At 36.3% G+C, this 26,984-nt stretch overlaps 5 protein-coding genes across 12 annotated transcripts; 1 reads left to right on the forward strand and 4 right to left on the reverse strand.

Annotated features, from left to right (window-relative positions):
* Positions 1 to 689: 689 nt before the first annotated feature.
* LOC132184176 (pentatricopeptide repeat-containing protein At1g77405) lies at positions 690 to 3,982 on the reverse strand. Of its 6 annotated transcripts, none has more exons than XM_059597702.1 (2): positions 2,336 to 3,982; positions 690 to 1,015 (listed from the first exon to the last, which is right to left on the reverse strand). In XM_059597702.1, exon 1 carries the CDS (start codon positions 3,782 to 3,784, stop codon positions 2,426 to 2,428), a length of 1,359 nt encoding a protein of 452 aa, XP_059453685.1. In that variant the 5' UTR covers positions 3,785 to 3,982; the 3' UTR covers positions 690 to 1,015; positions 2,336 to 2,425. The 6 variants fall into 6 exon arrangements, with proteins under 6 accessions (XP_059453685.1, XP_059453682.1, XP_059453680.1 ...); XM_059597699.1 differs by having other exon boundaries at positions 690 to 1,241; XM_059597697.1 differs by having other exon boundaries at positions 690 to 1,396.
* A 577-nt stretch (positions 3,983 to 4,559) lies between these two features.
* On the reverse strand, positions 4,560 to 5,314 carry LOC132185831 (uncharacterized). The gene has a single exon (XM_059599627.1). The coding sequence runs from the start codon at positions 5,248 to 5,250 to the stop codon at positions 4,717 to 4,719; it is 534 nt and encodes a 177-aa protein (XP_059455610.1). The 5' UTR covers positions 5,251 to 5,314; the 3' UTR covers positions 4,560 to 4,716.
* Positions 5,315 to 6,863: 1,549 nt separating this feature from the next.
* LOC132185830 (replication factor C subunit 2) lies at positions 6,864 to 12,615 on the reverse strand. Its single transcript, XM_059599626.1, has 12 exons — positions 12,506 to 12,615; positions 12,305 to 12,383; positions 12,111 to 12,190; positions 10,857 to 10,985; positions 10,683 to 10,752; positions 10,522 to 10,595; positions 9,460 to 9,580; positions 9,285 to 9,347; positions 8,283 to 8,342; positions 7,806 to 7,931; positions 7,637 to 7,720; positions 6,864 to 7,088 (listed from the first exon to the last, which is right to left on the reverse strand). Exons 1-12 carry the CDS (start codon positions 12,547 to 12,549, stop codon positions 6,984 to 6,986), a joined length of 1,035 nt encoding a protein of 344 aa, XP_059455609.1. The 5' UTR covers positions 12,550 to 12,615; the 3' UTR covers positions 6,864 to 6,983.
* A 3,043-nt stretch (positions 12,616 to 15,658) lies between these two features.
* LOC132185927 (basic leucine zipper 34-like) lies at positions 15,659 to 17,119 on the reverse strand. Its single transcript, XM_059599742.1, has 4 exons — positions 16,632 to 17,119; positions 16,338 to 16,428; positions 16,069 to 16,195; positions 15,659 to 15,982 (listed from the first exon to the last, which is right to left on the reverse strand). Exons 1-4 carry the CDS (start codon positions 16,805 to 16,807, stop codon positions 15,876 to 15,878), a joined length of 501 nt encoding a protein of 166 aa, XP_059455725.1. The 5' UTR covers positions 16,808 to 17,119; the 3' UTR covers positions 15,659 to 15,875.
* A 1,162-nt stretch (positions 17,120 to 18,281) lies between these two features.
* LOC132183759 (uncharacterized) lies at positions 18,282 to 26,938 on the forward strand. Of its 3 annotated transcripts, XM_059597171.1 has the most exons (13): positions 18,282 to 18,511; positions 18,652 to 18,916; positions 19,650 to 19,824; positions 19,979 to 20,062; positions 20,783 to 21,024; positions 21,511 to 21,742; positions 21,904 to 22,068; positions 22,148 to 22,279; positions 22,588 to 22,701; positions 23,735 to 23,782; positions 24,545 to 24,623; positions 26,116 to 26,172; positions 26,548 to 26,938. In XM_059597171.1, exons 2-13 carry the CDS (start codon positions 18,729 to 18,731, stop codon positions 26,604 to 26,606), a joined length of 1,575 nt encoding a protein of 524 aa, XP_059453154.1. In that variant the 5' UTR covers positions 18,282 to 18,511; positions 18,652 to 18,728; the 3' UTR covers positions 26,607 to 26,938. The 3 variants fall into 3 exon arrangements, 2 of the variants coding, with proteins under 2 accessions (XP_059453154.1, XP_059453152.1); XM_059597169.1 differs by lacking the exon at positions 18,282 to 18,511 and having other exon boundaries at positions 18,518 to 18,916; XR_009440515.1 differs by lacking the exons at positions 18,282 to 18,511; positions 26,116 to 26,172; positions 26,548 to 26,938 and having other exon boundaries at positions 18,518 to 18,916; positions 22,825 to 23,782; positions 24,545 to 24,594.
* The last annotated feature ends 46 nt before the right edge of the window (positions 26,939 to 26,984 follow it).

A 26,984-nucleotide genomic window follows, 5' to 3' on the forward strand; every position in this document is an offset into this window, starting at 1 on the left:
AAAATAAGCCATGTTTCAGCATTTAATGATGAAGCTACCCTCAAGATATTTAATAAGCCATGTTTCCAAATTAAATGCTAAAACATAACTTATTTTAGACGCTTAGATGAGAAGAATAGCTGAAATTTATGAATTTAAAAATCTCAAATTTAAAGAAAATTATAGGGAATCTCAATCCAATTAATCTTTGCTACATTCTTTTTTTTTTTTTTTTTACATGTCCACACAAGGGAAGGAAGGAGAATTCAAACTAGTGACCTCCGCTTCATGATGCGTGGTGACCTCCGCTTCATGATGCGTGGTCCACAGCCGATTGAACTACTCCTTGGAGACATCTTTGCTACATTCCAAGCACTCCCACATGGAATTTTACTAGGTCCAGTTTTAATAGTTGGAATTGGACCCATTACGATTAGAACATGTATACCATAACATAAGAAATACGTGATCTAATCTCCACATATATATATTTCCAATTAAAATTAGGCGCAAATTCTTCCCCCTTTTTTTTAGTTGTGCATGGGTGTATGAGTCGAGCTTCAAGAATTTATGCCGACCCAAAACTATTTCAAGCTCAAGCGAACGGCTACGACTTCCATGACAAATGTTGTCATCTTATTTCTCAAAAAAAAAAAAAAAAAAAATCTACAAAGAGAATGAAAAAAGCCAACAAATGCACATAACTAGCCATAGGATTTTTTTTTTTAATAAAAAAAGAGAGAATGATTGTATAAAAACATACTTGAGTAGTTTCCCACTAAACCTTGCTGGGAATCAATCCACATTTCAAGGATGTTCATATCTGTCTCGAAGCAGCAATAAATGCACATAACCAGTCATAGGATTCAAATGTGCATTAATGCTCACTAAATTGAAACTCTTTAGGTGTCGGGCACCATTTCAAAAGTTCTGGTCATCTACTTCGTTCAAATGGATGGTTTTCGCCCAGACAGTTGAAAAGCATATCCAAATAAGGCATGATGCTCATATAAACTCGACCTTTGTCCCGTATAATCTGCCAAAACATAACTTCAAATAAAGTTCCAAGAGCCTATTATCCAGTAATGAGAGAGACCCATAAACAGAACTAAGAAAAACATGTAGAGTGGAGTCTATGCCATAAATAACAGTGGAAAGATTGGGTAGTTTACAAATGTATCTCACCTGCAGATAGACCAAAAAGAAATACTCTTGATGCTTTTGAGTTGACACATTACAAAAATTATCCGACATGCCAAAATCTGAAGAACAGAAGAAACAGGTAAGGGTGTTTTAAGCACTTACGAATGAAAGATATCCACCAAGCTCTAGAGACAAAAGTTCATTGCAACCACTCCTTGGCAGCATTCTTCGGGAGTGCGCTACAGGCTACCATGTCTCCCTTAGGCAGAACTCACTAGGACAGGACATGATATAACATAAATATGACATAAAAGGCCATATCAGCTTATTCTCTACAACTTGCAAATAAATCTAAACTGCATGTTCCAATAAGCCGAATCTGGTACCTTAACGAACTTCAAGTCCCCCCCTCTTTATTCATCAAAGAGAATTACAGGCATGATAACTAACTAAGTACTTGCGCCAGATAGAAACAGAGATACTCTTTGAAGTATATCAGAAGAGATAATGTTAAAAAAATTGCTAATGGCATTCAAAGCTCCCTAACCAAGGTCAAAGTCGAAAACTTGAGCAGGGGGAAAAATAGTTATATGAAAGTTTCTGGTCAGTGATGTACATACATGCTCATAGATCGAAGGCATTTTTGTTTAAGCTTTAATGACAGCTTGATATATTTTTGTATATATCTTGCATACTTAAAATCCCGTACTCCCCCCTATACTGCAAAGATTGTTTTGATCTCTTACAACTATCATGGATTTAATAACTATCAATGCAGATTCTCGTCATTCCATACACCAGCATCAGATAAACCAAGTGCTACCGCTTTAGAATGAAGCCGGTGTATTACCATCTAACATTGAGCATAACTGTGCATCCAAATGAAGCTACTCTTACCATTTTTGTAAACCAACTGTAACAAATATCATCTTAGATTACGTGGAAGTGATGACAGGGCTATCTTTCATTTTCATTCCCAACTAATGAGAATTTATTTATTTGACAGTATTATGGAATGTACAGAGTCACCATCAGATAAAGCAATCACGAATTCAGGAACACAGGGAACTGAGAGCATCAGTGAAAACTAAAAACAGCATGCGTGATCAAAATTGAAATAGGTACATTAAATTTCACAGAAAGTAAGTTATAATCCAGACCAAGCAAAGATTAGAAGAAAAAAATAATGTACCAACAGTTGAGTAATTCTCACCAGCAGAATGCCAAAATGCGCCCCCCTGCAATTCTTCTACTTATACCAAAAATCTTTGTATAGTTGACCATGACAATTTTCTCCTCTATATCAAACTTCAACAGCGCTAAAATATCCATTTCGGGTCATAATCGGTTTTACCTTCATTACTTGCCTATATCTCTTCACTATACCATCCTTTATTCTCTTATGCAGTTCATCATCAAGCAAGTTAGCCTCTCCCCCAGAGTTCAATGCTTCACAGACTAGTTTGTAAGTATATTCTCTTGGTACTGAGCCTCCATCAACCAGCTCAACGAGAAAATCCCGGGCCTCCCGAAACCTTCCTGCTTCACACAGAGCATGTATAATTGGGGTATAAGAACTTGAAGTGGGTATTCCATGATTCATTTCTTGCATCTTCCTCAACATCTCAACAGCCTTATCAATCTCATTGACTGCACTATAGTATCTAATAAAAGAACCATAAGTAACCTGGTTGGGCACACAACCCCTTTTGTTCATATCTTGGAACAACTCCAAAGCCCTCTCGATCCGGTTGGTTTTGCAACAACCATTAATCAAAGAATTGTAAGTCACAACATCAGGAACAAAGCCCTTAAATAGCATTATCCGAAACAAATGGTTTGCCTCCCACATCCTCCTCCTAATAGCCTTCCTACACCCAGTTTGCAAGCTGTACTTACAATACGAACCAATAAGGATTGTGTACGTATACGTATCTGGTGGGCATCTAAAACCCGGCAATTCCATCTGCTCCAGCAAAGACCGCGCCTTCTTGAAATTCCCAACTCTACAAAGGGCATAAATTATCGTATTAAAAGCGCACACATCCTGTTTACAATGAAACTTCTTCATCCTATAAAATGCAGCCAATGCCTCATTGACGAACCCCTCCTCTCCTAGAACTTTTATCAAACAGGTAACGGTCGCAGTGGTCACGAGCTCACCACCCTCTCTCCTAGACATCTCTTTCAAAAAATCCCAAAGAGCTCTCAAACTATTCCCTTTGGCCAGCACACAGGCCATCTCTTTGCAAGTCTTCTCATTGTGGGAAAACCCAAAATGGGCCTCAACCCAGTAGTAGAACTCCATTGCTTTGTCCAATCCGAACTGCACCTTCTGGGGGTCTTTATGAGCAGCAGGGCCAAGAACAAGAACATTTCGTCGGAGCTTATTGGATTCTTCTTTGAGGCTTCGTTGTTTCAAAGGTGAGCGGTGTCGGAAGCCGCTTTGGCGGCCAACGGAGCGAGGGGATTGGAAGAAGAACCTTGGTATGGACCTTAACACTTCGGAAACCGATTCCACTGTCCATGGTTGAGCGTTGCCTGGGTTGGCGGTGGCTGAGGCAGCGAGCCGGGCATCAAAGGGTCGGTTTTGGATTATAGCAGCCAGTACTTGGTTTACAAGGGAAGTGTGATCGCGGTTTAGAGGCCTTGACATCATCATCTTTTGGAAAACAACGATACGGCTGATTACAGGCTTTAAGCCCCGCCAAATTTTGTGTTTTTATTACTCACAAGTTAATTTTCCAATAATCAAACCATATATTTGTTTGTTTATACTTGGAAAGCATCAATATTTATTCCACGGAATGAGTTTAATCTTTCAAGCATTTTCTTTATTTTTCCGACATTTCTTTACAAACTATTGTAACTTGTATGTTAGAAATGACAAAAGTAAGAGATTCAAGATGAAATCCTTGGAGGTGGGAGAGGCCAACATGTAGTTTTCTATTGTCATTTGGTCAAAAAGGTAATATAAAGTATACTACGATTGAGCTCTCTCTAAGAAAAAGAAAATATCAGCGCAACTTTAGGATGTTGGGCCTAAGAAATTAGACTCTTTTAGTCTTTTTCTATTTCTACGTTGGGTCGGAAGAAAATCATTCTATTAAGTTGATAATGTACCTTTAAACTATGTGATTTTCATATATATTTTTTATTGTTGTTTATTAGCAAAGGCTTGGCTTAATATTCACTTAAAAGAAATGCTAAATACTCTTACTTCAACACTTTCAAATGCATATTTCTTAACGTGACACTAAAAATTATCAATAAATTTAAAATCTAATAGTAATTTATTCAAATTTTAATATTAATGTTTTTGTGCCACATCATATAATATATATTTGAGAATCTGAGCGAGATTCAAGAGAAAAGCATTTATAAGACTCTTGTATACATCTCAAAAGTCAAAAAGACAAAAGAAAAGTGTCTCTCTCAAGAAAATCATACCCTTGGGCTATTGAATCTCTACTTTTTGAATTTACAATGGAGACTCGGACAGTCAAAAGTATAATACTAAATGAGCTTTAGTGCGATTTTACCATGTAACATAAAACAAAGCCACACACTACGGGGCCTCAACAGTCAAACGAATCAAAAGAGTCCGAATGCGGCCCAGTCCGCATCGCTCATGGGTCGGGGCGACGACTGGTACGACGACGACGGCGAGTCCTGGAACGGCGAGAGCGACTTACGGCTTGAAACTGACCACCGGGACAGAGTCTCCAGGTCCGATGTGTAGTCGGGTTCGGACGCGGGACCCATATTCCGAATCCGGACCCTCTTCTTTTCGGATTTTCTCCCCAGAAAGGACGACAAGAAGCACCCGGGTGAGACGACATCGGGTCCAACCAGGGTGGTGGGTTGGTCGAACCGCCAGCGCTCGGACCGGGTCCTGGGAGAGGCTCGGAGAGAGCGGGTCCGGGGCTCCAACGGAGGCAAGAAGTAAGACCCGGATGGCGGTGGCCGAAGCTTTTGTGGCGGCGTAGGTAATTCAGTACGATGATTGCTAGAGGTTTGTTGTTGTTGTTGTTTCTGGTGGTGTTGTTGGAGCTTTGGAACACCAGGTTTGATCTCCCACTTGAATGGTACAGCTCCTGGTTTCGTGAAAGAGTCATCCACTGCCATTCTTTCACTACTACAACATTAAGCAGTCACACTCTCTGTCTTTCTCACATATATTCACGTGTATATATATAGGTGTAGTGACCGGTGAGGATGAGGAAAATGAAAGCTGGTCGCGGCGAGATTAGTGGCAGGAACTGGGGTTGGTGGGCCAACACAGACGTTGATGGGTCCGACTCACGCGTTTCAAATTTAGCAGCTGAATGCACAAACGTTGAAATGTATGCCTAAATGGCGGCTAATGCCTCCCATGTTACTTTTTTGTATGTTTTTTGTGCATACTTTTTTTCTTCCGTATTTTCTATCATATTATCAATAGTATTTTTTATTATGAAACAATTCATATTTTAGTAACTGATGTTGTAATTAAGTACAATATAAACTATTACGCCAGACTGTATGCATATCAAATATCATGTGAACTATATGTAACGGTTTATATTTTAGTGACGGGCTTGATAAGTATCGTTTGGATTGTCACGTCATTTTGTCTAAAATTTGTGAATCATTTCCACTGTCTATCTTGACTATAGTGGAATGAGGGAAGAGAAGAGGATGGTCAAACTTCTAGTGAAAAAAGCACATGAAAAAAAATATATATGTAATATTGTGAAAGAGATCAAACCTGCTATGTTATATTTTATGAAACAATTTGAAACCACAAATTTTCCGAAATATTTGAATCATAAATTAATTCTGAAACAATTAATTTTGGCTCCTAAACAAAATTAAATGAGATGCGACTTTTCTTTCTTACCCTTTTCAAATCAAACTATGATTCAGTCCGCAATCTTAGGATAGGATCAACATTAGAATCCAAGTGTTTGGCTCATAATGTTGACGTGAAAGACTCTAATCTAAATATTTCATTGACTAAAAACATATCATTTTCTCACCATCATGGTTGCAGCAGAAATGGTAACTCTTATCATTTTTTATCCACCAATTACTTGTAAATGTAATAAGTTTGAGCGTGGCGGAGAATGCTCTTTATTTTCATGTTTATGAGTCTCAATGCCCTCAAGAATCAAGGCTAGTTATCAATTATGTAGGCTTAAAAGAAGACATTATAGACATACATAGTGAATTGTGTTGTAAATAATTAATTACTTGTTGTTCACTACATGGCACTGCTCTTGAGAGGGTTTCCATACCATATGTAAAAAGTGTGCACTTTTATCCGTTTAAAAAAAAAAAAAAACTTTTCCAGGGTGAGGAGAATGTGGTGTGGATACCTATTTTATGCATATAACTAGGGGCATAACAAATTACCATAAGATTGTCTCCTTTTGGAAGATTGGCTAGAACCAACCGACACACGAATTTCATGAATTAACTAGGGGAAATTAAATTTACCATAAGATTGGTTCTATTTGAGAGAATGGCTTCTTATTTAGAACTGGGTAAATCTCTTACCTGATGATCATGCAAAATTTGCTACAGGGTCTAGCTCAGAAATGGAATTCCTTGAAGCCAAAAAAGACCCTCACCCTAGTAACTCAGGCCTCTGTATCATGAATTACATATTCTGAGGATGTTCCCAACAAGAGAGCTGCAGGAGTTTATGAGAGGATGATTAGCAATTCCTCGGTGTGAATGCAAATTTCTTATCAGCATTTGGCTGCAAAAAAAAACAGTTTTCTGTTTTTATAGATTGAACATCTCTCCAAAGTCAAACTACTTGTCTCGACATTATCTGACAACAAACTGTATCTAGAAAAGGATTCTCAAACTATCTAGCCCTCATATGGGAATTCTTGCGGCATGTTACAAAGAGCTCGCATTGTATTGCTTGCTACATCGAGCAGCTGCAGGTATTCATCCGCACCATCAACAAGACACTGCATATCCACAGCTGAAAAATGTAAGAATTTCGTGCAACAGTGTTTCTGCATAGAATCTTCTGACCTAATGCATGGATAACTAGATAATTTTATAAGTTCCAGAGAAAAATAGACAATAACCTTTTTATAACATTCAGTCAAATCATCGTTTGTCCACCATACCAACCAATTAGAGAAAGTTATTAGGGCTAGATATTAAAATGACAAATACAGTACTAATGTAAATTTTCTTTTTGGTAGGGGGCAATGCTAGGGCTAATCAATTGGAAATAGCAAAGTAAGTAAATCCTAGGCCATTCCGGAGAGAAAACATAGATTCTACAATGATTTAAAACTTCTGAACAGTATCTTATGTTTTTGAAATATACTTTGCCTTCAGGCAATCTCAAATAAACAAAAAGATAACAGCTAAATTGTACATAATATATATGATTTCTTGACTCGGAAACCACCAAAAATTATGGCAAAACCTCATTTCATTTTGAACCAATTGATACCAAATTCATGAATTTTAAACTCTCGGCAAACTTAGAAATTAAAATAACCTTATCTGCTTCGGCCAATTTCTTGCAAATTCTTGCCTTCTGTTCATCTGATATGTCATCTGCCTCAACAATCACCTCAAGTATCTGGAAAAAAACATTCTATCATTGGTATTTTTATCTGGCAACTGATAATAGTAAAGAGCCACCAGTAAAAGTAGCATTTTGAGACCTGAGAAAGCATCTGAGAGACTGGATATCCCTCCGCAACTATATTATTGACTTCCTTGTTCGCCAAATCAAAGTTACCGCTTTTGCATGCTATAAGAAGTTTCTCGACGACCTCTTGTGGGATAACCTAACAAATTGAGATTTTAGGAGTCAGCACATGGTAGGACTTCAAAAACTGAAGTGAAAAAATCATTGGACAGAACAGTGCTTAGTATTTTCTTCAGTTGCTGTTAAGTTACAGCAAAACAAACACAATGCTCTTGGACCTCGAGAACAGCTTTTTAATATCTAACCAATTCTAACCACAAGGCTAGAAAGGGATTTCTATTTTTTTTTTTTTTGAAAAAAAAAACCCATAAAAACCTAAAGCAGCCATAATTAAATCTACTCTATTGCATGCCTGCATGCATATGTATGTATGTATGTTTCTATGTCTGTTAAGACGAACAAAGCCTTTTGAAACTTTATCATAACTTACCCCAGACACACTAATCAGATCCTTGCAAGAAATGGATGATCCAAATAATCGTGCAGCTGACTGAAACATGCAATGGCACAAATTAAAAAGTTAAAATCATATGTTACATGCTAAAGCTTCAACTTAGAGTCCATGGAACAAGTATCAGCACAGGAAAAATACATAGATGAAGAGGAAATAAAACTAGAAGTGTTACATGGAATAAACAACTGAAAAACGGCTTTTCCAGGTCTGCCTTAACTGAACCATATAAATGATCCACGAGCAAATAATTCAACATTAAAACACTATATAAGCCATACCATATAAAGACCCAACAGCACTTAATCACAAGAAATAATTGTTTCTTCAAGCTCTGTTGTCAGAGCTACTTTGATTTTACTTTTTCTCATTCAAAATTCAACTCAAGAGTGCACAAAATTTTCCACAGAACCAACATTGTACGATCTCTATTTATTGGTAGTTATTTAATGGCCCAACATCCACACAAAAAACAAATGGCCAGATGTAAATCTTGTGATCATGCTTACATTATTCTTCAACAACGATTTTACTACACTGTATCCCTCACAGAAAGTTGAAAGGCACATGCTTCAATCCAAACAGCAGTGATAACCAACAGATATTAGTCTCTAAACAATTGGTATCACCCCCTACAAGTGCATCTGGGTTGGTAAATTAGACCAACTGCAGGGAAATGAGTATTCCCACATAAACTTTTAGCCACATTAGAATTTAGGATATAGAAATTCCAAACAAGTACCAGTATTTTGACAGAAAGACCTACACTCTGAATCCTCCGTCTGATTTTAACCATGACCATATATCAATGGAAGACCATTTAGGATGTAGAGATTTTAGAAAAATGAGGAATTTGGTTCTTTCTAGTGATTATCCATCAAAATTTCAAAAAGAACACAATTCCGCATGATCTCAGAGAAAAAAACCATAACATTCACATACTTGAACACATAATAGGAAAAAGTACAAACCACCTCTCACCTGTAAGTAAGTAATAGCCCGACGAAGATCACCCTGTGAAATAGAACTTAGAGCTGAAAGAGCCTACAATTATGCATCATATTAATGAAGTTAGAAAACCTAACACCAATGCAATGAAGAAAATCTACCCTGAAAACCATTTCAAACGACAAACTCTAAGCCTCGGTGTTTACACCTCCGCATCTAGATTGAGGCCTTCTTCTTTGCTAATATGCAATATACGACTGCTCATGATATCTTCAGAAAGTGGCTTGAACCTGAACTTTGCACACCTTGAAGCAAGTGGTTCTATGATCCTACAGAAAATACAAATATGTATGTCATAAAGTCCAAGGTCCACCCTTCAATCATCCAGATATTAATGTAATATGAAAAAAAAAAAATGAAAAAAAGAAGAAGGAATTTTTCATATAGAATTTGGTTTCATATTCCTTTCAAATTGAATCAGAGAAACTTCCAAAAATATGAGAACTTCTTCAAGTCTTTACCGCCTACTTTAGCTCCACCCTGTTCGAGTTAAGTTCATACATAAAAATATCTTCTTGTAAGATTCTTTTAATGATTTGGATTTCCTTATTCTTTTTCCCAGGAGTAAAACTAACATGTAAAATCATAAAACTGTCAAAAATAAAACCGCATGTAATTGTATTCAGGACAATAAAATTATAAAAGCAAAAACTTGTGGGTTTATCTTTTTCATCAAATGCAAGTCACCAACTTGATCCCTATCCTTTGCTCTCAGTTAATTTAATCATTGTTAATCTAAAACAAGAGCAAGTGAAGGTGAGGTTTTCCTTGTCAATTATGATATTACTTCAATCTTTGGTTTTACATGCAACAACTAAATAAATTAGAATCAACGAAATATGTTACTAATGACAATGAGGTTTCTAAAATCGCTCCTAAACCTTGATGAAGTATCATACATGAATTGAAATCTCTATCAAAACTAAAAGTTGGAACTGGAAATTCTGTGATGCACAAGTCATTACATCAGAGAACTGTGGTTTTACACGTCTTCAAGAGCTCATTCATGTCATTTTCAAGTGGATAATTACATAATAACCTACACTTTCAAATTGATTCGTTAGTCAGGGTACTATCAAAGTTTCACACTAAATCCATCTGAACAGGAAATAAACAAGGAATGCACAAAGTTGTACTTCAATTTGAAAAAAGTAACAGCAAAAAACACAAACAAGTGTACTTCAAACAGCAAACAGTCAGTGAGGCTTACCTGCTGATGTAATTACAGATAAAAAAGAATCTTGTAACTTTGGAGTAAGTTTCCATAGTACGCCTCAGGGCATTCTGTACAGTAGAATATAAGCAGTATGGGACCCATAATACTTTTCACTGAACAAAACTACAAGAAAAAAAAACAGGTGACAAACATGCCTGAGCATCTTCAGTCATTGAATCTGCCTCATCTAGAATTATGATCTTGTATGGTGGACATGGATAACCCCTGAAGTATTATTCAGAAAAAAAAAAAAAGAGAGGTTAAAAGGGCATAGAAGAAAATATAGCCTGAAATGGGAAAAACAATTGTCACAAGATATGAGTACACACCCTTGACGATGACTAGAACCTACAGCCACAGCCACAGCAGCAAAATCTTTGATCTTTGTCCGAACAACGTTGATGCCACGGTCATCACTTGCATTCAGCTCCAGTACCCTAGACTTGTAGAGCTCAGGCCTGCAAAAAATTGTGGTTTTATTGCATAGAGAAGACCACAAATTTTGGCTATCAACTCCTCTATCTAAGATGATAGTCTTAGGATGTCTGGATTACAGCAAGCATGCTTTAAAAAATAACTAATATATCAGAGTTTCAGACAGCAAGACAGGATTTAAATATCTTATCACATCAATACTCTAAAAGTATTTGATATCCACTGAGGTTTTAATAATTTAAATTGGGATATCAAAGATTGATGAAGAACAGAAAAGGGGTTAACTGATTAATTGTGCCAAGTGTCAAACTTTAGAAAGTTTAGGTCTGATGATGTGTTTTTCAAAATGGCACGCAATGTTTTGTTCCATTCTTACTATTACGCCATTATTTAGTTCCTAAAAATATTTTCCAAAGAACAAAATTTTCCAATGAAGCTTCGTGTGTTTCAATGGATTTTCTTTTTCTTTTTTTCCATAGAGCTCTGTGAAAAGATTTCAGTATCTCTTAGTTAGCTTTCGATACACAAATAACAAGAGATAAATAAACAAAGGTTATCGTACAGAAACAAACAGATACTTGCTGTACTTTTGGGCAAAAGTGGTGCTTACAAAGCAGGTGGGAACAATTAAGCCTCCAAAGAGATTCACTCTCCTCCCAATATTCTCAGCAAATATTTCATTTATCCACTCCTTCAGAAGGCACATATCTATCATATTGAATTGCATAGAAAAGATATTTTGGTAAGTCTGGTGGGATTTTTTAGTCCAACGGTTCAGTTTAAAATCTTAACTTAGAAGCAGTATCAATGTCTTGAATTGGAAAAATTAGTTATTGCTTCCAAAACCATTTAGGTAAATAGAAGAATACCCTTTTCCATACCTTTGACTTTGGCAAATCCCATATAAATAATGTCTTTGGACATTGGCAAATCCCATACAATCAATTCACTTTCATAGCTCCAACACCTTTTACTCTCCTGGGTTTCTTTTTCTTATGTTGTGAACTAAATCCCACCATCTAAAACCAATCTTAGAACAACCAATACATTTTCAAGATAGTAATAATGTTCAAAGTAATATAGTGACATTTACTGGAATCAAAATTAATAATTCCAAAAATTTATAGGCAATTGGTGCAGTGGCTAACCCGAAGAGCTGGTGGGCGATGGCAAGCGCGGTGGTGGTCTTGCCGGTGCCGGGCGGGCCGTAGAAGAGCATGTGCGGGCACTACAAAGCAACAAAAGCATAAATAATATTGAAGATATTGGAAAACGATGTTAACAACAACTTGGGGTTCTTTGAAATTGAACGATCTGGAGTGAAAATGTAAAGCGTTGTTACATTGGTGGTCTCGAGGGTGTTGGTGAGGACCCGGACCACCTCGTCCTGGTGTGCCACATCTTTCACTTGCTTTGGCCGACTGAGAATAATTGTCAAAAAATGTTTACTCCAAATATGAATCACGATAACAATCAAAATAAAATCCACCAGAATAACGAAACTATTACATGCAAAGGAGAGAGAGAGGGAGAAAGAGAGTACTATTTTTCGACCCATGGCTGAGAGCTCTGCAACAATGGCGCCATTTCTTTTTTCTCTGCAAGAATTCTCTTTTCCCACGGACTTTATAGGGCTCTTTTCCCGCTTTGAGGAGAAGATCGACTCTTGTTGTGACGATGTGTTGGCTTTCGGGTCGCCCGCGAAAGAAAAAAATTAAAATAAAAAGAGAAAATTACATACTTACTCAAATTATTTTTTTTTTTGACATGACTTACTCAAATTATTACTCCATTTTTAATGTCTTTTTAAATTACTAATTGCCTCAATTATCTCCTTACATTTAAAAAAATAAAAATAAAAATAAAATAAAATGTCAATGCCACTTCAAGACCATCAAAAAAGACAAAAATTACCATATTTTTTTAATAAAATAAAAATATCTTTATAAATTTAAAAAAATTAAAAATTAAAACGCTCACAGTGGTTTAGCCACCCCTAAGTTTTTATTTCCAGTAGATTACTTTTTCTTTTAATTTAAAAAAAAATAGAATTTTTTTTTTTATTAATGATAATATTGTTATTAGGAAGACATTAACATTTTTTTATGGTTTAGGAAGATATTAAATAAAAAGAAAAGAAAAGAGTATAATCACTATTGTTCCATCTCATTTCAAAGAGTGCCTATTACTTATTGAACGAGGATTCATTACAATTATTTTATTGTATATATATATATTCAAAAAGGCCGGAGGGATAATTAGAGTGGCTACCTCCATCTAGGTGTAGGGCTGTTAAGTGAGCGAAGTGTCTTGCGAGCAAGCTTGGGCTCGGCTCGCATAAGCTCGGCTCGTGCTCGACTCGAATATTAAATGAAGCACTTCATGAATACAAATCATTGCTCGAATATTAAACGAAGCAAGCTCGACTCGGCTAAGCTCGTGAACAGCTCATATAAGCTCGTGTGTGAGTATATATATATAAACTAAGTAATACATAATTAATTATAAATCTCATAATTATTAAAACCTTAAAATTGCATTTATATTTAAGCGTTAGAGAATGAAAAATTGTAGATCCTTCGTGATCAAAGAGAGAGAGAGCAATCATTAAAAAGACCTCGATTCAATTAGAGCAGACCCAAACAAAATGAAGAAGAATCAAACATAAACTATTGAGGGAGATTGCGAAAGGCATAAACTATTGAGGGAGATTGCGAAAGGCATAAACTATTGAAGAATCAAACAGACCCAAACACTATCACTACCTGTCTGGTAAGCGAGAGTGAGAGAGTGGGAAATGAGAGTTCAGGTGGAAGATCCGTTGTGACTGGTGAGGGGGATTGAGAGAGAGACGTTAAAAAAAATATTTTTTTGTATGGGGCGTTGTCCCAATGCAGTCTGAGTGCAACCTGTTAACTTGTCCCACATTATTAAGAATACATCAATCTCCAAGTTTGCTTACCTATAAAATGATGCATATCTTATCTTTTTTAAACCAAATGCTTTGCTGTATTGACTCAGGCTCCATACTCGACTAGTCAGGCTAAGCAAATACTCATATGCAAACTAACTTCTTAAGCCGTTTAAGAGTACTTGAAGTTAAAAAAAATTTTAAAAACAAAAACATTAAATATAAGGACCAGCTCGCGAGCTGCCTCGGCTCGACTTATTATTAGCTCGAGCTCAATTTTTTTGGCTCGTCCTTGAGCTCGACTCGAGCTCGAGCAAAATTTAAACGAGCCAAGCCTGAACAATGGAAGCTCGCTCAAGTTCGGCTCGTTTACACCCATATCTAGGTGTAGTCACAGTTTTGGGTGGATAAAACCCGCATAACCTGCCTCGCCTCGACCCACTTGGTTTTTCTCATAAAAACGCATATCCGAATTATATATAAGGATATCTGCGTGGAGCGGTTCGGATTGCAGGTATCAGTTTTTAAAATTTATGAGTACCTCATAGGCTCACCCACCCCATCTGACCCACAATGTAACCCTAACCCTAAAACCTAATACCCATCCATCATTTCTTTTCACACTGCTTCCCTCTTCTTTCTTCATTTTCTTTCCTCTTTCTCACTCCCTCTCCAATGTGTGCTAAACCACATTGCCCTCGAGGACCAAACCACCCAAGGTGATGACGACGAAGCTGACAATGCAGTCCAAGGTGAGCGTGTAGCTCTAGAGGCATTGGATCTAGAGTTGTCGTGCCAGGATGCTACGGTCTTGGGTTGGGACAGGTGTCGCTGAGCCGTGGGGAGGAATTGGAGGGTGGTTGTGGTGGTGGAAGCGTAACGTCTCACATTACTTGGGCATGAAAAAGATGATGCGTTTATATAGAATATAATCTCTCTAAATGGTATGAGGCATTTTGGGGGTAAACCTAATAATAAAAACTGTGCGGGCTTGGCCTAAAGCGGACAATATCATACCACTTGAAACAGGAGTGTTACATATAGTATTAGAGCCATAGCACAGCCTGAGATGGGGGAGCGTACATAAGCCCATGAGGGTCGCTAGCGAGGACGCTGGGTCCTAAGAGGAGGTAATTGTGACATCCCACATTGTTTGAGCATGGAAAAGATGATGTGTTTATATGAAATATACTCTCTCTAAATGGTATGAGACATTTTGAGGAGTAAACCCAATAATAAAAACTGTGCGGAATTGGCCCAAAGTGGACAATATCATATCACTTGAAGCAGGGGTGTTACACGGCGAAGGAGTTGGGATCTACTTCGGTAAGAAACCGAACTGCCCCGCATCCTCCCCGACCCTCAAAGCCCGTGCCCCGCGGATAATGTCTCTATAGCCGGGTCTCGAGTACAATTTTGAATACCTGCAACATGTAGGTCGGGTAGTTGACATGGTCAATACCCACCCGTTTCGACTCGTGCCCACCCTAGTTATAATAGTACCTACTTGTTGAGAACTGCACAAAAGGGGTTCAGAACTATGAGAATTGCATATTCTCCCTCAAGTCCAATTAAGCCATAAACTGATCAAACTATATTAGAACATTAGTTGGACTCAATGTAACTAATACTAATAAGGTTTAGGTATTCCCATTGCGAGAGTATGCAATAAAAAAGAATCGTCGTGAATTCAAACATTCATAAATTCAGAACCTTCAAACTCTGTAACAATCTTTGTACTTTGTAGTATTATTTAAAAAATCCTTCCCTTCTCATTGCAATCTTTCAAGTATCACATGATGAACTTTATTCTCTACCAATAAATATAAACCATTTCAAGTAAGTTTTCTGTCCAAATTGTTGCTTTAATATCTGTTGTGTGCAAGCATTTCCATTTGCTTTTTATGTTCTCCGGGTTCAGAGAACTCTTCATGCCCACAAACTCTCCTCCACCAAGTTGGTTCAAGTTCTGGTTCACCATCCGGAGCCCATATTCGCCAACTCATGATTCCCAGGGTTTGAGCATCTTTGGCAGTTGTTGTTGTTGTTGATAAACCTCTAAGAACTGCTTCAGCAAGTCTCTTTCTTTCTTCAGTTCCTCATAATGGGCTGCATCATTTTCCTCTGTTATTTACACATTTTACGTCCATCCGAGTGAATGGAGAGAGACTCAGTGAGAGAGAGAGAAAGAATACCTTCTTTGAACATAATTTCACTGGAAAAGGCCGAAAGTTTTTGCTTCATTGAATTGTTTTCTGCTCTCAGAAGCAAATTTTGGCAAGAACTATATTCAATCCTAGGAGAGTTGATCGCCACTTCGGCCTGCATACATATTACCCAAAAGAAAAGGACAAAAATCCAAAGTTACAGAACTAGAATTAAAACAGAACCATATATACAAAGGAAAGAAACAGGAAAAACAACAGAAACATGTCTATGCAAGCAGAGAGATCATGTAAATTACCTGCAGAGCTTTCACTTCTGTTTCTAGTTGCATAATATATTGGAGCTGTTTGATTCGATATTTCTGTGAGTACTGTCTGCTTGCCAGAATCCTATGGACCCACAAAAAAAAAAAAAAACCCTTCAAATTTTCAGTTACTAAATGGCACCAAAGACACGGCAATTTAAAAAAAAAAACCGTGAAGAACATGAAGTTGTTGTTCCATTTTTTTTTGTCAAATCAAGAAAGTGTATTGAAAAAGATTTGTGTACCATTACTATGACAATACATAGAAAGATGGATGAACTAATAAACCTTTTGAGTCTCTTGGGGTCAATGTTAGGGTCTCGATCACGACGACAGAGAGGGGTCGTCTGGGTTTCAGATTTCGTCTCTGTTTCAGCAGCTGCAACCCCTTTAATGGCGGTGTGACATCTACTGCTCCAAGGCTTACCAGAGCCAACATTGACCCTCCTATTCAAGACCTCCATTTCTTCAACAATTTGTTCACCTTCGAAGACAATCCAAATCCATACGAGTAGCCAGAAGAAAGGGAAGAAAGAAGCTTTTTGATCACTCCGTATTCAAACTTTCCATAACATAAGGAAGAAATGAAGAAAGTTTGCCATCCCTTTTATAGATGCTAGAATTCCACGAATTTGAAGCACAGAGCACCAAATATGGCATGGATGGCAGCCTCACACCCAAATAACCTTTTGTATACAAGTGGAAGATTGGGTTGAATACATTTATCATTTTTGGATTTTTGTTTTATCAAAGAAAGGAAAACCATAAATTTTCATTTATTTCGTTATTTCTTTGATTTCCTTCTATATTGTCAAATCTGAATTTATTTGTTTCCTTTTATATTAGGAACTGGCTTCTTATTCAGAACTGGGTAAATTCTTACTTACCTGATGATCATGCAAACTTTGCTCAGAAATGGAACTCTTGAAGCCAAAAAGACCCTCACCCTATAAAGTATAAACTCAGGCTTGATTATATATAGAATGAGAATTTGGTCGGAAGAATATTAAAATATTAATTAAATAATTAAATTTATCTATTTTTTTAAATTTAAACTTTCAAAGTAAATAAGATCAGAGTCAAAAGTCATAAATTTAAATTTTATTTCAATTAAATATTTCATAAATTATACCTCACCAAATAATATGGAATTTGACACCTTATCTGAACTTTTCTATTCTATATGTTTTGAACTATGTTTAATTACTTGCGCTCTAATCTATCTTGTCTAATCCTTCGATAATCATAGACCCTACACTAATATATATATTTTTTATTTCCACGTGTCGGGATGAGGTAGTACACAGTATGAGATAGCAAGCGCGGTGGCGGTCTTGTCGGTGTCTGGTGAGCTGTAGAAGAGCATGTGCGGGCGCTACAAAGGAACAAAAGCATAAATAAGTATTGAGGATTTTGGAAAACGATGTTAACGTCAGCTTGGGGTTCCCTTTCTTTGAAATTGGACAATCGGAAGTTTAATGACAAGGAGTTTTGATACATCGGTTGTCTCGAGGAAAGTGATAAAAATTATTTTCTTAATTATTTTTACACACTTAATTGGCGTATATTATCTCATAATTTTTTTTTTAAGAGCGATAAATATTAATCTTAATCATTTTTTTTTGACATGTTTGCAGAAAATAGGAAAGAAGATTCAAACTAATAACCTCCACTTCATTAGACGTGGTCTCAACTGATTAATCTACCTTTTTAGGCCTAATCTTAATCATTTAAAAAACAATGATTGAAAAAAAAAAGAATTATATATGCTCTAAAAAATAATTAAAAAAAAAACCCGGCTAGTTAGATGAACAGTAGTGGTTCGTGAATCTCACGTTTCGGTGCCCGCTGGCGGTATCATCAAACATAACTCAGACAAGTACGACTGTACGAGCTGTGGATCCACTGTTTTACAATCGGCAAAATGCGGAAACCCCAGTCTCCACTTCAACGCGTGTTCCACACTAACCAACCACGAACCACGTAATCCCTGACGAGAGCTTCACGCCTCGATCGGACGCACTGCCACTTTGGAAGTCAGCATTCGGCAACAAAGTGCTTCCAAGATTCCAGTTCATGTCGAGGAAAATGATGGCGTTCAGCACACTTATTCCCAAAAAAGCTAACAACAAAAGATCGTAAATAAGACAGCCTTGCTCGTCGCGTGTGTATGTATATATATATCTAGATGTGTGTGTGTGTGTATGACAGTTCATTCGGCTGTATATCTTTCTGTGTCTCTCTCAGTCATTTTCACAAACACTTTCAGATCTATCTAATAAGGAAATATGTGAGTCTGTAACTTTAGGTTCACTTCAAAGTGCTCGTACGAAGGGTTCTCTCAGAGATTGGAGGGTTCTCTCAGTAGATTGTGTTGGAGGGAAAATGGACGGTGCCGATGGGACGGTGAAGTTGGGGGCTGTGAACTTGAGGCCGGATCGGGCTGGCCTCGATTCGGGTCCGGATGTCTCCGTTTCGTCGCCGGTGACTAGGCAGAAGGCCGCTGCGGCCAAACAGTTCATAGAGAATCATTACAAGAACTATCTCCAGGGACTGCAAGATCGCAAAGACAGGTTCAGATTCGTTGATTTTTATTTTTGTTTACTGTTTAATACATGATTTTTGTTCGGGTTGAGAATTTTGGGGTTTATGGGTCCTATTATTGTTCTTTGAATTGATAGAATTATGATTCGTGATTGGTGTGTAGTGCATGTGGTACTGGTTCTGTATGTCTCATTATGTGCTGCATTTGTTAAGCTATGCATTTGAAGTACTTTCACTTTTTCAGCATATGGGTTTGCCGCATAGCTTTGGCATATTTATGTTGGACATGTACTTTATGGTAATAGATTAGGATGTGATTGGTTATGTCTTTGTGTTGTAAATTTTTATTAAAGCTATGAATTGGTATTTGAGACCTGGGATTTGTTAAAAGAGAAAAGAAAGTTATGAAATTATTTCTGGTTTAACCTTTTACCTTCCTTTCCCTGCTTTTTTCACCTGGGGACCAAAGGCAGCATGTATCTTTTGTATATAAAAAGTTCAATTGTGCCTGTAAGAATCAAGTTCCTTTTGGTTTCTTTAAGAAGAACTAAATGAAATAGTTGTTCTTTTTGCCTATTATTATTTGAATAGAAGTTAAGTGAATTATTACATGTATGGTTAGTGATTATTGAGGGTGACTCTGGAAACTTCTCTATCTCTTCTCCATATGGACATTTAATTAGGACCAGCAGACTGTTGCTTTTTCTTTTTTTTTTAATTTTTTTTATATATGGTAATTTAGTTCATATTACTTTGTTTCAGACGTCGAACACTTCAAAGGAGAGCACAAGAAGCTCAGGTACCAGCTGAGGAGCAGGAGGAGATGATGAGGAATTTGGAGCGAAGAGAAACTGAATATATGAGGCTGCAAAGACGTAAAGTTGGAATTGATGACTTTGAGCAATTAACAGTAATTGGTAAAGGTGCCTTTGGTGAGGTACATGAAAACTTTTTGGAATTTTCTCAGATTTTCCTTTTCTTTTGCAGACTTTCTTAAATGCTTTTGGTTGTGTAAGTTCCATTGGACTGAATATATAGGAATAAATTTTAGGTAGCACCACACTCACCCATTATGTATCCAATAAATGCAGGTTTGGCTATGTCGCGCTAAAGATACGGGAGAGATTTTTGCCATGAAGAAATTGAAGAAATCAGAGATGCTCAGCCGTGGACAGGTGAAGTGCTATCTTTATTAACAGTATTATCTAACTCACAGTATATGTACATGGATGGTTTTGTTGAGGAATTCTTCTTTATCTCCTTAGGCACTAAAGCATTTTTTTTTTTTTTGATAAGTCCTTAGGCACTAAAGCATATATGTTAATGTTTTGAATATTGGTTTCAGTTTCCATTTCGGGGTTCTCTTGTGGACTGGCTGTTGACTGGCCTTTGCCTGTCGTTGGAGTGGTGTATTTTGTAGTTTAATTATTTAATAGTACTGTTTTATCTAATTTGTTCATAATTGTTCGGAGCCTTATTCTGAAGAAGTTCGAATGTTCCGTTTTTAATATTAAATGTCATATCATTTTGTTGATCTTTATGTGTATTAGTCTGCATGCCTTAACAGTCAGTCAGAGGTTACTTCGAGTGGGGGTTTGTGTGGTACTGGGTTAAGGGGGAGTGGTTAAAATTGTTGCAATAAAATTCAAAAGAAAATAAAAGGATATTAAGAATGACATGTTAACTGGAGTCTCAAAAACTAAAATTCCTATAAAACCTCAGAAATATTTGAAAAATAAAACCAAAATTTTACATTGGGAAATTTGATGAGATTAGTTATAATGTGCTATCTAATGCTTTAGTGTGATATATGCCTGGAATTGTGTAATTCTTGTGTAATCTGTGCATCAGGTTATATATTAAATATTCTATTTTTTTTTTCTTCCATAATGTAGGTTGAGCATGTTCGATCTGAGAGGAACTTGCTTGCAGAGGTTGATAGTCGGTGCATTGTAAAACTCTTTTATTCTTTCCAAGATTCCGATTTCTTATACCTTATCATGGAGTATCTACCTGGTGGGGACATTATGACATTATTGATGAGAGAAGATATTCTTTCTGAAGATGTTGCACGTTTTTACATAGCAGAGAGCGTTCTAGCTATTTACTCAATTCATCAACACAAATATATTCATAGGTATGATATTTTATCACTGCATGCTCTTTTGATATTAACTATTAGTCATACATCAAAGTCATTAGACTTTGTGCAAATATATGTTTCGATGTGAGTGGAAAGGAAATTGTAGGCCCCACATCTCTGATAATCCTGGCCTGCCCAGTCTGAGAGCAGGATGGGGCTCAGTATACTGGCTTGTTATCCTCTTATTGGCCATTGTTATGTGATCTTTTCACATTGTCATTGTCAAGCCACCCAACAATAAGTGATGGCGTTCTCTTTTTATATATGTTTTTAATACCAGTCTCAGGTTTCTTGCTTTTCCCTTGGCTGAGCACTTAAGTTGGACAGAAAAAAATACTTTTATTGCAGTGAAGGCTATCGATTTGAATTAGAGAACAAGATGAAGTTTTAGCTATACTTTCTTACAAAAGTACAAGTGTCTAGTTATTTTCAAGTAAGACATAGAAGCTTACGCTTACTCTGACAGCATACTGCTTGTAGGGACATAAAACCAGATAACCTGATACTGGATAGAAATGGCCATTTGAAGCTTTCAGACTTTGGCTTGTGCAAGCCTCTAGATGATAAGTATTCATCAATATTATTGGAAGATGAGGATTTTACGACCCAGGAATCCACACCTGAAACTGAAGGGCATTCTGCTTACGATAAAGCACCTTGGTTGATGCCAAAGGAACAATTGCAACGATGGAAACGTAATCGTCGTGCATTGGTATTTATCTGAACTCTCTCTCTCTCTCTCTCATTTCATGGTGAATTCCTGTCTTATAGCTTGTGCAATGTCGAGCATAGTGGTGACTTTCTCTTAAGAAAAGACTGTTGGCTGTGTCCTACTTCTTGACTCATGTTATCAATTACATCTATGTGCTACAGGCCTATTCAACTGTTGGAACTCTTGATTATATGGCACCTGAAGTTTTGCTCAAGAAGGGTTATGGAATTGAGTGTGATTGGTGGTCGCTGGGGGCAATCATGTATGAGATGCTTATTGGCTATCCTCCCTTCTGTTCTGATGATCCAAGGATCGCATGCCGCAAGGTATACTACTTTGTAACCCTTATCTTTCATAAGTATCCTTTATATTTTCTGAATAGACAACACTTTTATCCGATAGCAGATAATCAATTGGAAAACATGCCTGAAATTCCCTGAGGAACCAAAAATATCAAAGGATGCTAAGGATCTGATATGTCATTTATTATGTGATGTTGAAACAAGGTTGGGTACTCGAGGAGTGGAAGAAATAAAGGTAACACCTATCCATGAAAAAAACACTTTGTTCTTAACAAGTATCCGATTAAATTTTGGAAAAAAAACTTTTTTTTTTTTTTTAAAATGCAGATGGGTTGCAGAATAGTTTGCTATTGTACATGAACCTCAGAGTAAATTTGATTTTTCAAATGATCCAGTTGTAATATTTGCGCACCACACCAGTCATTCTTAGCTTCTTAAAATGCTTTTCACCAATATTAGTGGACTATTCCAAAATTCTATCATCATATTTATACTTTCATGTTTGAGTGAATTACCGATCTCACAAAGTTAGTGTTTTCTCAGGCACATCCATGGTTCAAATGCATTCAGTGGGACATGCTGTATGAAATGGAAGCTGCATATAGACCTACTGTGATTGGAGACTTAGACACTCAGAATTTTGAGAAGTTTCCTGAAGTTAGTACGCTGAGTATATGCTTTGATACTTATAGTCTTGTGGTTTAATGGTGTTCTATTGAGACTGTTGGGTTTTTAATTTTTCTAATCAGACCTCTTATTATTCCTAATTTTTTGAATCAGGTTCTTCCATCCATATATTGGAAACATCCATTAACATCAGTTGTTACAGACTAATAAAATTATGCCACTTGTTAAAATATTTACCTCTTTTTTGCTCCATCTTAATTATTTTTTAAAACAATTTAATGATAAAAATAATACAAGAAAGAAAAATAGATGGTTAAAGAGAGAGAAAAGGAGAGAAGGGGTTGAAGACAGAGAGAGAGAGAGAGAGTGAATGGGAAAATCTGCTTAAGGGAAAAGAATATAAGAAAGAAAAAAAAATCCTTTATATGCTTCTGGTCAGAAGCTCAAGCCTTGGTTCCAACTTTTGGGTCCAGAAAATGGACCCTGTAAATGCACTATTCAAAGTAAAATGTTTGTTAAATTGGCAAAATATTTCTAACCTGTGTCTTTTATGGTCTTCACCTTGTTCTTTGTTTTAATCCTATTATGAATGGAGTGGCATTGGTTTTAGTAGAAGATAGCCTGATCATCTCAACCATTTTCTTTTGCACCCTTCCAAAGTTTACCAACAAACTATTTTATACTATAAAGCAATAAATAATACTTATATAGAAAGAAAAAAAAAAAAAAATTTTTGCTATCTGCTGGAGACGGATTTTAAAATGGGTAGTTTCCTACAAAATATGATTAAACATTGAAATTCTTTTAAAATTCGTTACCCTCCCAGTGATTGAAATTCTGTAGAGGTAGGAGTTGCTTTCTCTTTTCATTTGGCCTTTTCATTTTATTCTATGAAATGATATGCAAGATGTTAAACCAGACTATAGAGGGTTTGACTGATTCAATTGAGAATTAATCCTTTACATCTCTCTTTTTCTTTCTAAGCTTTTATATTTCCTTGGAAAAAGAAAGAGAATAGATTTCTATCAAGCTTTTTTTATTTTTGTTTCCTATCTTTTAATAGGTAGAAGGTCCACCATCCACAATACCAACAGTAGGACCCTGGCGGAAGGTAAGGACTTTTAACTTTCTCCATTTTATTGGAAATGTCTGTTTAAAGCTTGTTTTGTTTAATCTGGAAATGTCGGTTTAAAGCTTGCTCAGAAAATAAAACCTATCTCTGCTTAGCCATTTTTATCATTTTTTTAATAAAATGTTTTGTTTTAATGTTTTATTCTTAAATGAGCTGCTAAGCTTTGGAGTTGAACATATCATGCAAGGTGCATGTTGTTGTCATTTTTCTCGCTCCCCTTCTTCCCCCCCCCCCAAAAGCAAAAAAACTAGTTGTCATCCATGTTCTCATTTCAGCAAACTATTTAATTACTATCATACACCAACTGGAGTGCTTACTAAGAAAAGTTTCTAATTATGTCTGCTTTTATAACTGGAGGTTTGGAGATTAGTGAACTTGAAAGATCTTTAAGAATAGTAATAGTTTGAATATATATTCCTCCTCTTTGGGGGTGGGGGGGCATTGTGCTGAAAATTGAGGTTTAATCATAATATTTCAATAATTATAAGTACAGTATTTGTGAAATGGTAATTGGATACTAATTCCTTGTTTCATTGGGTTAGGAGACTTCTAAGCCCCATTAATTTACTCCTCTAATTGTCCTTAAATAGTTGTAGTAAATTTGTCATTTTCTTCACACTTATTAAATTATGTAGAGTGATCGATCACATTCCTTGCTGGATATTAGCTTTTGCATTATTGCTCTATGATAGATTTGACACAATAACTCCTAAATTAGGTTTTGCTTGTTTGATGTTGCAGATGCTGACATCAAAAGATACCAATTTCATAGGATTTACTTTCAAGAAATCGGATGTCCTTAAATCACTTGAAAGTTCAGGTCTGCTGCAATTGTCATTTGTTAGATTCCCTTGTATAAGATTCTATTTTTCTTTCCTTTTTGAATTTCTGATCAATTTGGTGTATTATCTGAAATTTTGACTATGAGTGAAGGATGCTGATCCAACTTAATGTGAACTTACTTAAAGGAGGCATTTTGACTGTTCATATGAAAGGAACTAAATTTTAGAGTCTATTGAAATTGGCTTTGTGAGGACATTGAACTGTGTGAGGAACGTGTTCAGTTTAGGGTCTATAGAAATAAAGGGCGACTTTACATAACCTAGATGGAGGTAGAGTGAGACATGGTAATTATGCTTGGCTTTGGATGGTTGTGGTGAGAGGTCTGAAGGGTAGGACTTGAGTAGCCATCCTAAAATAGTATGAAAAAAGCATAATATGAGATAGTTAATTATGGAAGTTTCCAATGTTTTGACTTTAAATGCCAATGTGCACCAAAATCTTATCTGTCATTTTTAAGGAATCCAAACTCCTTTAAAGCCAAAAACCTACACAAATGAATTTGTAATTTTGTCTTATTAGCTGAATTTCTGGAAGAGCTTGCAAGGAAGCGATCCAAAATTTTGTTCTTATGCATGAAGATCAAAATAAATTTACTCATATGCACATTGTGTTTTTTAATGGCTGGAAATATCAATTGAGTGCACCATTTTTCTTACTCACCTGGAATTGTTATGTGAGGATAAGTATTGATAACTGTGTGTCATGACAAAATTGTAAATGAATGTTGTATTTGGATTAACTGTAAGAGTTATAGCAGCTGTAATATTCATCCACTTCTACTGGATGCTTGTCAGTCTTCCTCACACACTCATTTTCATCTTGAGAAATCACAGATCTAAATTGAGATCTACTTTCAAAAGGATCTTCCAGCCAAAAAAGGCGACTCTAAATTGCTAGTGATAGCCTGTTGCATATGTGCACTTTGATGATGTAGAATCATGCCATTACATCATTTATATCTGCAGTCGTGTTGCATCGGAGGTCCCATCACGAATGTGGTATTCATTAGCTGTTAACAACTGAATTTAACAAATTTTCCTCCTATAAATAATATTTCATCAAAGTATGCTCCTGTTAGGGTCCATATATCACATGATGATTTTCCTTGAACAATGTTCAGGCTTTACTTACTCAAAAAAAAGCTTAGGTTTCATGAATATTAAATATAATTTGTGGCATTGGACATGCGTTTTGTTTGCTTAAAAGCCCTTTTGGCTTTATTGCATTACCAATATTTCTTTATATCCTGTCTTCTGATTGATAAAACGAGTTATAGATGTGGATAATTTTCTTTCTTTAGAGGCTCAAAAATTAAAAATTCAGCTAGTCTTTGTTTACCCAAAATCCTGCTAATCTTACTGTATTCCAGTTTTAGATTACATGAACAATAATTTTCTGTACTGCTAATCATACTGTTCCTTACTACTGAATAATGGAGCCAGACTCATCAATTTACGTGTGGATTGCAGGTACGGATATGAGATCAAATGGGTCTTCGAAGGCACCATCACTTATTTCCTTGTTAGGTATGATTAATTTTCATTTTTGATATTAAGCTCCTTTTGGTATTTAGGTAAGGCTCCACAGTTCTGTTTGTGACAAATCTTGTAGCGTTCCAGAGAGTGACTTTTTTTTTTTTTCTTCGTTTGTTATATTCCACGAGTGATAATTGCAGATTATCAATGTGGCATCAGATTCTGATTGCCCATCTGCTTTTGATAATAATTTAGCAGAACAAAAACTCACATCCTAGAATATCAATTATTGTGGAATACTGCTGATATCCAAATAATGTTTATTTCTCTCTCTCTCTCTCTCAAACTTTTGGAGGGGGTGGGTTTAGAAGCGTATTAGTTAGCATAATTAACACTTATGATTTTTCTCTACCCCGGTCGACACAGGTCGGATTGACTTGCAAGAAACTGTGATACCAGAGGGGGAGCAGAAGCAGGAAACTTGAGTTTAAACGTCTTACTGTTCTCCTTCAACTGGATTAGGTATAATTATCTTCAAAAAAACAAAGAAGCTATTACACCAAAACCAGAAGCTATTACACGAGGCTGGTTTGGCGAGGATTATTGGCATGTGAAAACATGAATAAGGTCTTGTCTCGGGCACAATTCTTTGTTTCTCCCTTCTGATATTTTGTATTGTATAAGTGCCACCATAAAGCCAATATCAGTTCAAAATGTGCTGCTTCATAGCCAAAAACCTAAATTATAATATTCTCTGTACATCCAATCTTAACATAAGATCAAGATCAGCTCATTCAATTTTGTCTTTTGAAGGTGATTTATCTTTGTACTCTCTATTATTTTTTGTTCTATGAATGATTTGG

Source organism: Corylus avellana, chromosome ca6 (genome assembly GCF_901000735.1).
Source record: "Corylus avellana chromosome ca6, CavTom2PMs-1.0".
In the NCBI taxonomy this organism is placed as follows: domain Eukaryota; kingdom Viridiplantae; phylum Streptophyta; class Magnoliopsida; order Fagales; family Betulaceae; genus Corylus; species Corylus avellana.